Genomic DNA, 14647 nt, shown 5'->3' on the forward strand with positions numbered 1-14647 from the left:
CTCTTCTATTATCGCTTGGAGTAAATTATGAATGCGGCGACGGTTCCGAATCTAAGGATTTGGAAAGATTCGGATCCATGGATCCAAAACTGAGGATCCACCATTTTACGGGTCTAAAATCAACCAAAAATCGAAAAAAATTTCGATCCATGCAAAAAGTGAATGCAATGTTAGATTGTTTAATAAACACTTATAGATATACAAACTCATTAATGTTTTCGCTATTTGTTTCAGCTAAAACTACCGCATGTTTATTATTCACAAAAACAAATTTGATTTTTGTACACTTTTTCGTTTTGAAACATCTTTTTTGGTTTTAAGCTCGTATGCAAATTGGATCCGAATTTGGATTTGGATCCGTCCGCATCCATCATCAAGATTTGAATTCATTAGATGGTTGGTTGGTTATTTGGTTGGTTGGTTGATTGGTTGTTTATTTGGCTGGTTGGTTGGTAATTTGGTTGGTTATTTGGTTTATTAAATGATTGATTGGTTGGTTAGTTGGTTGACTGACTGACTGACTGACTGACTAACTGACTGACTGACTGACTGACTGACTGACTGACTGACTGACTGACTGACTGACTGACTGACTGACTGACTGACTGACTGACTGACTGACTGACTGACTGACTGAATGAATGACTGACTGACTGAGTGAATGACTGACTGAATGACTGACTGACTGACTGACTGACTGACTGACTGACTGACTGACTGACTGACTGACTGACTGACTGACCGACTGACTGACTGACTGACCGACCGACCGACCGACCGACCGACCGACCCACCGACCCACCGACCCACCGACTGACTGACTGATTGATTAATGTGTCATCTTCTCATTCAGAATCACAACATAGTTTTGACAACATAAAAACATTAGCTAAATTTTCAGAGAAAAATTTTTGCGAAAAAAATTTCACCTAAAACTATTTGAACACTCTTCACACATTCTGCGCTAGTAGAAGACCAAAGCAAAAATAAATAAAAGTGATAGATTTCAATTTTTTGTTCAATGCTTCTTGAACGACTTTGCAGAAATATTAAAAATTTTATTTTTATTTGATTTTTTATTATAGAGGGCATGCTGCTACATGTTCGCATGTTGCATTTCAAATATGAATGGTATTCAACGTTTGTTAGATTAAGCCATAGCACAAAGTGTCACACATTTAAAAATTAAAACAAACTTCAAAACCAAAAATATTTTAGTATTTGTCTAAAAGGGACATTTTTGAAAAAAAAATTAAATTTCATGTTTTCTTTCGGAAACATCCGGAAGAATCATTTTAAAAGTAAACCATAAGCTCAACACAATCAACACGTGTTTTAAAATTTCAGCTTTTTTGTCGTTTTGTATCATAATTTGTGAATTTCTCATTTTGTTTTAATAAATTGAGCGCTGAAAATGTAAGCGCTTATTATAATACGTGTAATTTTGCTATTGTTGTTGTTAAGCAAGTAACTAATTATATACTGCAACTCCAGTAGCTTAACAATACCCTACCACGTGTTACGCAATAATAACAGACTTTGAAGCTGGTGCCAATGAGATAGACAGATGTTCAAATGCAGATTTGTGTTTGTGTGTGAGTGTGTGTGTGTGTGTGTGAGTGTGTGTGTGTGTGAGTGTATATGTTTTGTGTGTAAGAATGTAGTGTAATTACAGTGTAAGTAAGAATTACCTGCAGATGCATAAAACATTTTCAAGGAAGACGCGTCATGATGACCATCAGTTCTTTGTTTGCACGTGATCAGTTTGACACTTTCACTTTTGTTTGTGGCCTTCTCGCCATGGAGTTCAACGGTAGTCCTGCATTTGGAGTTTGCGACCGCCAGCCGGGAAATAATAATTTTATGGGCACATTAAACGTTCACAGGCAAAATCTTAAAATTAACAAGGAGATAAAAATACAGAGGAAAACGGTAGCAGAAAAAAATTAGAGAAAGGAGGGAGACAAAATATTACGGAGAGTGTGGATGTAGAAAGAACGAACAGTAGTTATTATAGTCGTACGTATGGATTACAAATATGTATTTTTATTTTCTACACTCACACACATACATACATACATACATACATACATACATACATACATACATACATACATACATACATACATACATACATACATACATACATACATACATACATACATACCTATTATTACACACACACATATATATATAACACATATGTATAATTATATATATGTATGTATGTATATATATATATATATATATATATATGTATGTATATATACGAATATACATAAAGAAAGAGATAATGATTGTCGTAGCACCTCAGCACCTGCTTAGCTCACGTTGGACCGTTCATGAAACTCTCGAAACGACATTCATTAGTGCATTGGTGCATGGACTCAGTGATGCATGCATTGGTGCATTGATTAATTGATGCATGCATGCAAACATGGACAGCCATGAAATATTTTAATAAGAATAAACACAATGAGTTGTTTTTAAAGACTCGTTCGTGAATGTATTTTTGTTTGTTTAGAAGTTTAAAAAAATTAAAATTTGTTCATTCAAATGATCACACTGATATAATGAGAGTGTTGCTAGCAACATTTTTTATTCCTCATCAAGTGAATGTTTGGCAATAATTACAATGTAACGATTGCATAATTTTTTTATTCTGTAAATCAATTCTGTAGATCGCTAAAAATGGAAATTAATAAATAGAAAAATTTTGAAGTTACACACGTTTATAGCAAATGCAGATGCTTGCGACTAATGATTTATAAATTTGATCTTTTGTGCATCATTTGTCACACTTTTCATTAAATTTTAAATAATTTTTTACTGTAATATTTTTATGGAATTGAAAACTTTTAGATAAATTTTTTCAGCTCATGATGAAATACATTTTCCTCAAAAAGACAACTTAGTTTTGACATATTAGGGATTTCAGTACATATTGAATCGTATTACAAACAATGTAATTGCATGAAAATGTAGTCAAAATCGATCAAAAAAGTGTCATTTTCTTTAGAAGCCAGGTAGGGATAAATAATTCAACAACCGACTCTAAACTGTCACGATTCCTGTCCACAAAAGGCTTTACAGCCTTCTTGTGGTGGAGCAGACTGGAGCGATCGGCTGGGATCCATCTGACCGTCTCCAGCAAACTGTTGCAACAACTCCTCTGTCACGACCAGGGTAACAACATCAACAACAAATGGCTGTGTATAGCTTATGCTATTAGAAATAGAATGCTGCAAGATTGAAATCATTTCATGCTAATCCTCGCATTGTTTTGGGCAATGTTAAGTAAAACTGAATGACAATATTCTGGCACATATATCAAAGCCTACTTCACTAGCTCAAGTGAATCAATGTAATAAAAAATGTTACTTTTATATTCATCAACTTATATAATACACGTTCACCATTCAATTCATCTACTATTTAGTTTTCACGATACGAAATCACTAATGCCTCTTCGTAATATTAAATCATGTGTGATCTATCGTCAACATCATTTTAAATGAATGCTCTCTGTTTTATAAGTTTATGAAATTTGAATCTTTCAATTTCATGATTTGCTTTCGGGTGTTTGCAGTGTTTGTAGGGTCCATGCATGCAGATGGTTGTTGGTTGAATGTTTTAACAGAGGCGCAATAGTTGATCGGCTCGCGTTGTTTTTTTGTTGCTTTCAATCCGTATCATTGTTGAAACTTGACAAGTCATTTTAAGAATAACTTGCGTGTGAAAGTTAACTCGGCACAAATCACAAACTTCTCAACAGTGACGCATAATGTTCGTTCAAGACAGTGCGAGTAAAAATTTTTTAGAAGTGGTTTTAAAGTGTTAGCGCCGTGTTAGTAGCAATTATAAATATTGGTTTCATTGTGAATTCACCTTGTGAATGATGAGTCAGTGAGTTTGCATTCCAATGGAATTTAATTTATTTAAACCTTTTCATAAACAGAAAATTTGTTTAAATTTTATATTATTGTGTTTAATATGAGCAAATTTTTCAAAATTCACGTAAAAAATCACGAAGTAATTTTAATATATGTTGTTGTTTTCTGCGGTATGTATTCATTCAAATCATAACACGCTGATCATACTTGCTGTGAAAGAAATTAAATTTATAAACAGAACAGTGAGATATTTTGTAAAAATTAATCTTTGTTCAGAATGTTGTACTTCATAGAACAATCATGACAGATGCAGATGTTTTTTAAAGTAATGGGTAACAAAAACACTGCGTACACTTGTACGAATTGATAAAATCGCAACTCAATAACACAGAACAGCTTACCTAGGTACCGCAAAATTTTTATCGACTCAAGTAACGATTAGCTCTGCCTGTTTGTTTTTAGAGATAACATGTCTTGCAATTGTTTTTCTAAACGTTCACCAAACTATCAATATCTGAACCAAATACATTTGTTCACTTGCTTAATATGATGAGAATTATTTTAAATCGGAATTAAAATTAAAACATATAAATTGCATCGTATGAAATTACTTAAAATTTTAATTAATGTTTGAATTATATATTTACATTTTATATTTCTTTTTTTTTAACAAATTCTGTTCGTACATTGAAACAAGCAATAATGCGATTGTTGATTTTAAAATAGTAAAACAACTTGTGAACAAATTATGTAATGAACTTGTTTACTAATCACTCAATGAACTGAACCAGAATCGTGCCAGCACCTCATTTGGTCAGGACAAGAAAACTTTACAACAGACCTACAAAACAATTGGTCGATCCACAATCAAGTATGCATGACGTCCGACACCGGTTTCAACCGCCTCCAACGCTCTCTGAGCTCATTAGTTGCCCTTCGCCTGATCACAGACTGGCATAAAATCACGTCGGAGCAGCACCTGCGCTCAGAATATCAGATGCTAACCGTGAAGCAACATTCATATCTTATCTCTTCCCAATTCCTTCTATAGTGCCATAACCCTAGCCATCCGTGCCACGTCATCACAAAACAGCATCCATCGGATCATAGCTTGAAGACCACCTTCAGTTCGAGATGGATGCAGACGGTAAACTCAGTGTTGCCAGTTGCCATTGACTGCGCCTACTTGAAAACTGCCTCATCCATCCTTTATAGTAACGCCGCCAAAGCCGCCTGGGAGTCATATATATATATATATATATATATATATATATATATATATATATATATATATATATATGACTGATCAATGACATATGACAGCGACTGATATATGACAGTGCTGTTCAACGGATGGCCGCCACCAAATCCTAAAATCTGAAGAAAGAAAAAAATCAGACGGACCCTTACTCAGCTCCGCTCTGGCCACAGCATCTTTCTCGGCAGTTACAAATCAAGAATCGACAGTGGGCTCAACAACATCTATCTTTCTGCCACCAACAACCAGACGATGTCCCCCATCTGTTCAGCTGCCTCATGAACCGCACACATCTCAAAATAATAGATCTGTGGAGGAACCCGATGGAAGTGGCAAACTGGCTTTGGCTTTGCCTGGAGATCTATAAGAACAACCACAACAACAAAATCGTGCCGATACCATCAGGTCCTTCATACGAACATTCGACAGATGAACAAAGTCATCATTGATGCAGTTCATTCCCTAACTCGCAAGCATCAAACCTCTTCTACAATTAAAATGTTAATCTCTTCCTTTCTATATTGTCTCAATGCATGCTTTGAAATATTCTACCTACCCTTTCGAAATATTCTACCTACCCTGGAAATGTCTGCCCATGGGGAGAAAAAATGTAACCGTCACAACTAGCTTGCTAAGTTTTTAAGGTTTGTAATAACTAAAAAGTCATGGACGAGTTTTGATAGATCTTTATTATAAAAATTTTTATTGATTGGACACGTAAGGATCTTTAAGACTGATTGAAGCATTTTTCAAAGTCCCAATGAGTCTCATCATCACGGTGTTGTTGTTGTTGCTGTTGCTATTGCTGTTGTTATTGCTGCTGTTGCTGTTGTTGTTGTTGTCGTCGTTGTTGTTGTTGTTGCTGTTGTTGTTTTTCTATGGTGAAAATAATAAAATCGTATCGTAGTATTTATTACACGACAAATTAAGATAAACAATTGTTTATTGCACATTCGCCACGCCAATAAATGATAGGAAGGGGTGAATGAATGAATGAATGAAAATAAATTGCTGATAAAAATGAAGGTTGCTCCAAAACTCTCACGCACACATATACACGCACATACATGCACATACACACATATACACGCACATACATGCACATACACACATATACACGCACATACATGCACATACACGTACATAAACACGTACATTTGCATTACAGAAAATGTTTAATAAGGATGTAATGAGGCATATCTAAATATAAAGTAACCTAATAAATGGGGCCATCCATCATAAATTATGCAAGCCCGAGACCTTTCATCACCCAGACCAGAAAGTTGGCATTACGCAATGAATATTTTCAATTACCGACCTCCAGTTATTTTCCATCCTTGGATGAATGAGTGAATGAATGAATGAAAATGAATGAATTGATGAATGGATGGATGAATAAATGGGTGAATAAATTAACAAATGGATAGATGGATGAATGAATGAAAATGAATGAATGGATGGATGGATGGATGGATGGATGGATGGATGGATGGATGGATGGATGGATGGATGGATGGATGGATGGATGGATGGATGGATGGACGGACGGACGGACGGACGGACGAACGAATTGGATGAGTGAATGATTAAATGAATGAATGAACAGCGAAAAAATGAAGGAACGAATGAACGAACGAACACGAACTAACGAACGAACGAATCAACAAAAGAACGAATGAATCAACAAACAAATAAGCGAATGAATTTATACAGCAATGAATGTACCACTCAAGAATTACACGTACCTACTTGTGTGAACAAACAAACCTGCGGACCATACCCGGTATGCATACCGTGTATGCAGAAGAACTATTTAGTGTGTTGTGTAAGTGTAGTTGTAATGTACGTGGTGTGCAACTGTGTACCGCATGAATTGTGCATGTGCACTGCTCCATAAGTGTGCACTGTGTTGTATTTGCAGTGTATTTTATGCCGCGTTTGTTCATCCCTTCTCATGAATTTATTGAATTGACTTCAGAAGCCTGGTGTGTTGAGCTGCATGCGCACTGTGAGTTAAGTGCACACGTTCAAGATGGTTAAAAAATTAAAAATTGGTTATGATTAAAAAATTAATTAAAAATGGTTATGATATAAAATTATACACTATATAGTATATACAATACCTATATGAACGGCCATGAAGAGACGATATATGATAGTTCTAGATTATATATTATTAAAAAAAAACGAGTATATCTTGGTTGGCTGACCTTTATTCCATCTTTCATGCTGTCAAGATTTGGAGTAAGCGGATGAGATGGATGAACGAACGAACGAACGAACGAACGAACGAACGAACGACTGGCTGCAAACTCGTTCGATAAATCAAAAGTTATGATGAGTGTCCGTCTGGTCAAGCTGAATGAAGCAAAAAGCTTGGGCTAAAGCAAACTATAAAAAAAAACAAAATGAGGCCGTTACCGAAAAGGTGGACTTGGCCAAATGTGAAATTGAGAGAAATGCCATGGAGATGGGCTACAATCTTGTGTGATGCTGGTGCTGCATGGTAGAGCTCAATGCATATGCAACTCAACTCACCATGCACATACAACTCAACGCACAATGCTGCACGGAACCAAACTCACAGCACGCATACAGCTCACCTATATTCAACACACCAGTCAACCGTAGAGTTTAACCCATACAGAGAAAAATAAATAGAATGCAGCTGAAAATGGATGGTTGCGAAAAGTTTTGGAATCAGCCATGAGGGCCATCTTTGAGATGAAGAAATCAGAAGTAGGACGGCCAGCCGTACGTGACCAAGGTGAATGCAAACAGACCCACCAGAGAAGTTATGACGTACGAATCCTAAGGAGATCCCAAGTCTTGAGGGAATCGGGGCCTGGTCATCATCAACGAGTGACGTTCTCTGTTTTTAACATTTCAAAAATAATAAATAGTTACATTATAAATTTTATGTTAAAGTAAGTTTTGAATAACTATTTATTTTGCGTTGAGAACTTTTACAGTGCTATAAACAGAAACAATTAGAATATTCTGATATCAAGCTTTATCGTTTTGTTTATGTTTAACTGAATTGCACAGAAGTCCGTAAGGTATGTGATTGCTCGTAACTCAGCATCGCCCAACTGACAACAATGTTCATTAAAATTCATTATTACTGGCTATTGACGCAAGAGGTTTTTAATAATAAGCATGTTACTTTGTTTTAAAACCATTTTCAACGGTTGTAGTAACTTTTCAAACACCGATCTTTTTGTCGGATTTAATATAACAATTTTTTTTTGCATGCATATAAATATTTTAACATTTAACTTAACACAATCCATGTTAATCTCGAAAAACAAGTTAACAGATATACGCATGAATTCAGATACTTCTGTAATTGGAAATAAATAAATCCTTTAATGAAAATAAACAGAAGCAGAACTCTGCCTACATAAACAAATGAACATCGGCTGTGTGTAATGTTCCGTATTTTCTTCCTACTCCTGAACCACTCTCATCATTGTTGTTTTTATAAATATTTTATTACAACAATATAACATTATTTAAATAGTATACTCTAACAATATTATATTATGATAATTAATAATGGTAGTATTATGATGATAGTATTATATTAAAACATTACTTTACAATGTTATCTCACTGTATTACAAATGAAAACGCCACCATCATTCCAGTTGCATTTTGTTTTAATTCTCGTTTCATTTAATCAAAAACTCGAATATTTTTATTGTCACAAAAATTTGGAACATTGAAAAATACTAAAAAATTAACGTTTACTCGAGTATCATATTTCTAAATGATGATGAAGATAGTGTATCGAAAATATTCTATTACAAACACCATACCACTGATACATAAAGTAAATCATTGACATGTAAAGAGCATCGCAGATATTTAAAAAACACCTTAGATATTTAAAAAACATCATAGATATTTAAAAAAAACACCATAGATATTTAAAAAACACCATAGATATTTAAAAAACACCATAGATATTTGAAGAATACTATGAAAATTTAAGGTACGCCATAGATATAAAAAATAGAGTACAACTTAAATATATAAAGCACACCAAAGATATGTGAAAAAACACCATAGATATATAAAGAAAACCATAGATATATAATTAGACCATAGAAATATAAAGTACACCACAGATTTAAATACCACATATCTTCAAAAATTTAAAGAATGAATGAATAGCCGAGTGAAAGAAAGAAGAGACATGCCACACGTACAAGAAGTTAATGAATAAAGCAAGGTTCATGTGAGTGGGGTGGGGAGTTGTATGACAACTTGTCAATTAGAGCTTCAAACAACCAGCAACAAATGAGTTTTTCGTGTAAATCAGCCCAGCCTGTTTGTTAACAGCTTCGTCAGTGCAATGCAGCACACACGTTCATCAATTTATCCTCATTTGAAAAGTACCGTCTTCATGGAATAATGATCTGTTTTTCTATGGTTTAATGATGTCGTTTAGCAATAGAAATTATTTATCTGCGAAGAAGTTTCAGTTTCTAAAATTCGCGATTTAAAAAAAACTGCTATGTAGATAATAATTAGTTATTAATTGTGTCAAAAGGTGATTCACTAGCCAAACAACCAGCCGACAAAAGCAGACATGAAAAGATTTACACGTGGGTGGTGCTGGGAAGAGTGGGGGGGGGGGTATGTCTGGTGTACTGCAACACATACGTGATTATGATGATGATGATTATGTTGTGGGTAATGATTGTGATGACGTGAATGGTAATAATAACGATTGTAATGATGATAATGATTGTGATGATGATGGTGTAGATAATGATGATGAAGATGAGGATAAAGATGAAGATGATGATGAAGAGGATGAGAAACAGGAAGAGGAGAAGAAGAATGACATATAGTTGCAGGCAACAAAATGATCATGTTTGACAAGAGGCGTTTCAGTTTTATAATTCAATACATTGAAGTTGCCGAACGTGATGAACTCTGTTTGAATTTCAAAATGGAAACATCCATCCCGACGACGATGATGATTATCCTGGTGAGGACGAGGATGGTGAGGTAGGTGGATGATGATGGTGGATATGATGATATTGATGGTGATGATGATGAATTGATGACCATGATGATATCAATTCCATCATCATCATCACTATCATGTTGAATTTATTTTTGCTATAAAATTTGAATTTTTTTTTATAAATGAATAAAATTATGAATGACGGATTGTTCGTGGCAAACGAGCAAACAAACAAATGAACTTTGAAAAAGATGTTCGAAAGAAACTTAAAAATTAGAATATTCTGTTAAAAGCTCTTTCACTTTGACAATGATATTATTTTAGTTCTTCACTCTAGTTTACTTTAATGGTCATTTAGTCAGTAGGTCGGCTGGCTGGCTGGTTGGTTGATTGGTTGGTTGGTTGGTTGGTTGGTTGGCTGGTTGTGTACGTGAAATTAAATATACGTGCTTAACTTTTTCGGCAGTCCAACCATCAGATTGATATAGAGCCACAGATCGTCATCACTCTTCAACATCACATGTGCAAACATCTGCAGTCGCATTCTTGTTTGCTGTTTGTGTTCTCTTTAGAACCAACTCAACTAATAGAAAAATATTTGAAACATACAGTTCATAATCATTCATTTCGTATCATCATATCAGATTCATGTCATGCATTGGAACCTAGTCACAGTCAGACAGCGTAACGACATACACAGCTTCTCATTTACCAATTGGATATTGTCTGACAACTTTCAAGGAAGGATGCCAACTGAAATTTTCATGTTTATGTTTCCATTGAGACCGACCAAATTGAATGCATTGATGTAAGGCTTATGTGATCATGTTCATACGGTAAGATGAATTCTTTCCATTAAGAAAGGGTTACTTGATGTGAGTGTGGTGGTCGTGAGTGTGGTAGTGTTCTGTACAAGATGGTGATTGATTTTGAAACATTCGTGTTGAATCAACTGCACAAAAGAGTAATGCATTTGTGATGGCTGAAATATGACCAGCATGTTATGAACTTGAAACTTTGTACCGGCCACCTGACACTTGCTTGCGTTGCATCGTGACTGACTGCTGGCACCTATCAATGAAGTTGTTCCCACTCAAACGATATGCAAATTATCGTTTCTATGTTCGTTTAGCGCCAGTTTTAATACATTATTAACTTTAAGCCTAAAATAATTGTCGGGTTTTTAAACTTATGTAACAGTATACTTTTATAGCGCTGACATGCAATTATGGCTGATTTTAATCCTTATCTTAGTGTCCATCGGTGGACTAATCAATTCTGCAAAGTGCAAACACACTAAACAAACAACGGTTACGTAAATATATGCATGTATGTAAGTATACACACGCATACACATGTGTATATATACATAAATATGAGTTTGTGTGTGTGTGTTTGCTTTTGTTTTTGCGTGCGTGTGTGCTGTGTGTGTGTGGTGTGTGTGTGTGTGTGTGTGGTGTGTGTAAACATGCTTGCTATAATTGTTCGTAGTCTTAGGAAGTGTAGGCAACATGTGTGATGGATTAAAGTTCAAACGTAAAAAGCAAATAATTTTGTTGAATAATTGAACTTTAAATAATGGCAAGCATTAAAACGAGAATGTATTCGATCGATGTTATTTGTCTGTTTTCTAAAAATATTCACTGTCAACGTATGTGTGTATCGGTGTGTGTTTGTAGTGTTGATATGAACGTGTTGGTGTGTGAGTGTTTTGGTGTGTATGTCGGAGTGTCTGTGTGTGTGTTTGTGTTGCTGTGTGTTTGTGTTGCTGTGTATTTGTGTTGCTGTGTCTCTCGTTTCATGTTTATATTCATTCACTACTTACGAATCCAAACCACGGCGGCGCACTTTAATGTGCACAAGTGTAAGCAAATAATTAGCAAGAGTTATGCAAAGCGCTCTTTCTACGTTTTCTTGGATCGTTGAGTTTCTATCGGTCGTGTGTTTTTGCACATTTAACTCTTTATAAATTTACTTGTTTGTTCGTGTGCTGTTGTTTTTATTCGAACGATGTCTGCACGCTTGTTTAAGCCGTACTGGTACGGGTAGGATGTTTCTTTATGTCATTTGCTGATTATGTGACCTCTTCTTGTGGTGTAGGTTTCAATTTTTCAGGTCGTGGCAATGGACTGTAAACTTTCGCATTTTAAGCCTAATACACACTTATACAACATACACCAATATAGACATGTTGCGCAATTCTGGTCTCTGAGATGTGAGAAGCGTAAATCGCTCGTCTAAAGTTTCCCGATAGGTTTTATGCAATTCGTAAACTTTTTATACTTTTAATTTTTAAGACCGGTTTTAAATTTTAATTCAAGATTTTAGTAATTTAAAATATTTTTGAATATATTAAAGTAAAATTTTAGGGTTTTGAAGTTGTTCAAGGAATTATTTAAATTTTTTTCAATATAAAAATTTTTTCTTCAAAATCAGTTAATTCTACTCCTTCCATTGTTTTTTCGTTCTTTTCAAAGTGAAAAATTCATTTAAAAAAATAGTTTCAACTTTTAAATTTGCTTCTATTTTAAAAATGAGAAGTATTATTTTAAACTTGTTCAAAATCTTTATTGTAATATACTTTCTGCTTAACCGCATGAACGACAATAAGATATTCACACTGTTGTGTGGACGCTAGACGAGACAAAGAACAGGGTCTCATGACGGACTGTAGACAATCGTCGTTAAACGGTTTATGAATAAATTACGCAGCATGGCTTTAGAAATGTATAACTACTGTACCAGACTAACATTTCAGCATGCATAAATATGACCAAGTATATGACTAAGTATATAGACCAAACTACTAAGAAACAAAATGTGTACCTTGTATATGCAACAACAAAAACAGCAACATCATGAATTATTGTTTTAATGTGCACAATGTATACCAGTGGTGGTCATAGAGATATCCGTTCATTTTATTGTTCATTGTGTACACCATGTTTATCATTCAAATATGTATATGTAGCGTGCACATATGCTTAGTGGCGAATGCAATTATTGTATTATGAACTCCTTCACGAAACATCATGCATTATAAAGAAGTCTGCCTCGCGCATTGTTTTGTGTACGGTAACCCGTTCACTTGTTCACGTTCTTCATATTGTTCGTGTTACGTTGTTCATGTCGTTCATATTCTTCACGATGTTCACGTTGTTCGTGTTATGTAGTTTGTACGTGTATATTATATATATGTATATATATATATATATAATTCTTTTATTTGCATAAAAAGCTGGTGAATCGAAGCAGGGCCTATTGGGCCGCAATAACAGAAAATACAAAAATGAAAATAAAACATATTCTGTTCATATAATCAAATATAACTGAAAATATCATTAAACCTAAGAAATACCTTGGAATGATGATAAGTTAAGACCAGAGCTACAAAGTAAACAATAATTGCAAAGATGAAAAATATTCGGTAATAATTAAGGGAACAATAGGTTTATTTAAATTAGTTAAGGTGGATGATAATTTAAAACCTCATTCAACAATGTCCAAAGCTTAATACCATAAACAAAATTAGATGGTGAAAATAAAACAGTAGGAAATGGTCGAATATAAAATTCTGATGTATGTCTTGTATACTTATAACAACTAATGATGATTTTTTCAGTAGATATTTATAAAAATACATAAACATATTTAATTTAATCATTTTTTTTTAAATAGTAAAATTCTGTACGTTCATAATTGTTTTATAATCAACATTTTTAATTTTTTAAAATAGTCAAGACAAATTGTACAAAATCCTCACGAAATAATTCTGACATTTTGTTAAAATAATAACATGAGATTTTATGTTTTTACCCAAAATAATCAAACAATAAATAAAACAAGGATAAACCAATGTATAAAGACATATATATATATATATATATATATATATATATATATATATATATTTACAATATTCTATAAATTCTACCGAATGTTTGGCGTTAATATGTTTGTAGTTCGTTTTTTCGATTTTTCTCATTAAAGTTTTTTGGTGAACGTTTAGTTTATTAAAATTCAAAATAAACTTATTTTTCGAATTCATGCTGCAAATAAGGCCATATTTCGATTCCGAATGAATCATCATCAGTGCTCCTTGCTGTATATATAGAAAAATATTGACTTTGTCAAGATGAACTTTGACGTTGTAAAAATTAACTTTGGTGTTGATATTTGGTGTATATAACTTTGGTGTATATATATATATATACATACATGGATGTGGATGTGTAGAGGATGAATTGAAAGAGAATTTGGTTGAAGTCTTTTCCCCAGCGTCTGCTTAACTGTTGTTGTGTAGTGCTCACTTAATTTGATTTCTTGACGTGCACGAACGTAGATGACATGGCAAATATAATCATTCCATTCAAGATGTTCTTCTTTGAATGAAGCCACGAGCTGCATTCATTCATTTGCTGTTAAAATAATCTCAAGTAATCTTTAGTTCAGCACACCACAGAACATCACGATGATGCAAACATTGCAACAACAAAATGATTTTAACAAAATTAG

The 14647-nt window shown here is 34.0% G+C and overlaps 1 protein-coding gene across 1 annotated transcript; it reads left to right on the forward strand.

Moving 5' to 3' along the window:
* Positions 1 to 1731: 1731 nt before the first annotated feature.
* HELRODRAFT_162824 (hypothetical protein) lies at positions 1732 to 3254 on the forward strand (the record flags this gene model as incomplete). The annotated part of the gene is made up of 3 exons (XM_009024917.1): positions 1732 to 1932; positions 2285 to 2405; positions 3085 to 3254. 3 exons carry the CDS (start codon positions 1732 to 1734, stop codon positions 3252 to 3254), a joined length of 492 nt encoding a protein of 163 aa, XP_009023165.1.
* Positions 3255 to 14647: the final 11393 nt, after the last annotated feature.

Source organism: Helobdella robusta (assembly GCF_000326865.2).
Source record: "Helobdella robusta unplaced genomic scaffold HELROscaffold_4, whole genome shotgun sequence".
Lineage (NCBI taxonomy): Eukaryota > Metazoa > Annelida > Clitellata > Rhynchobdellida > Glossiphoniidae > Helobdella > Helobdella robusta.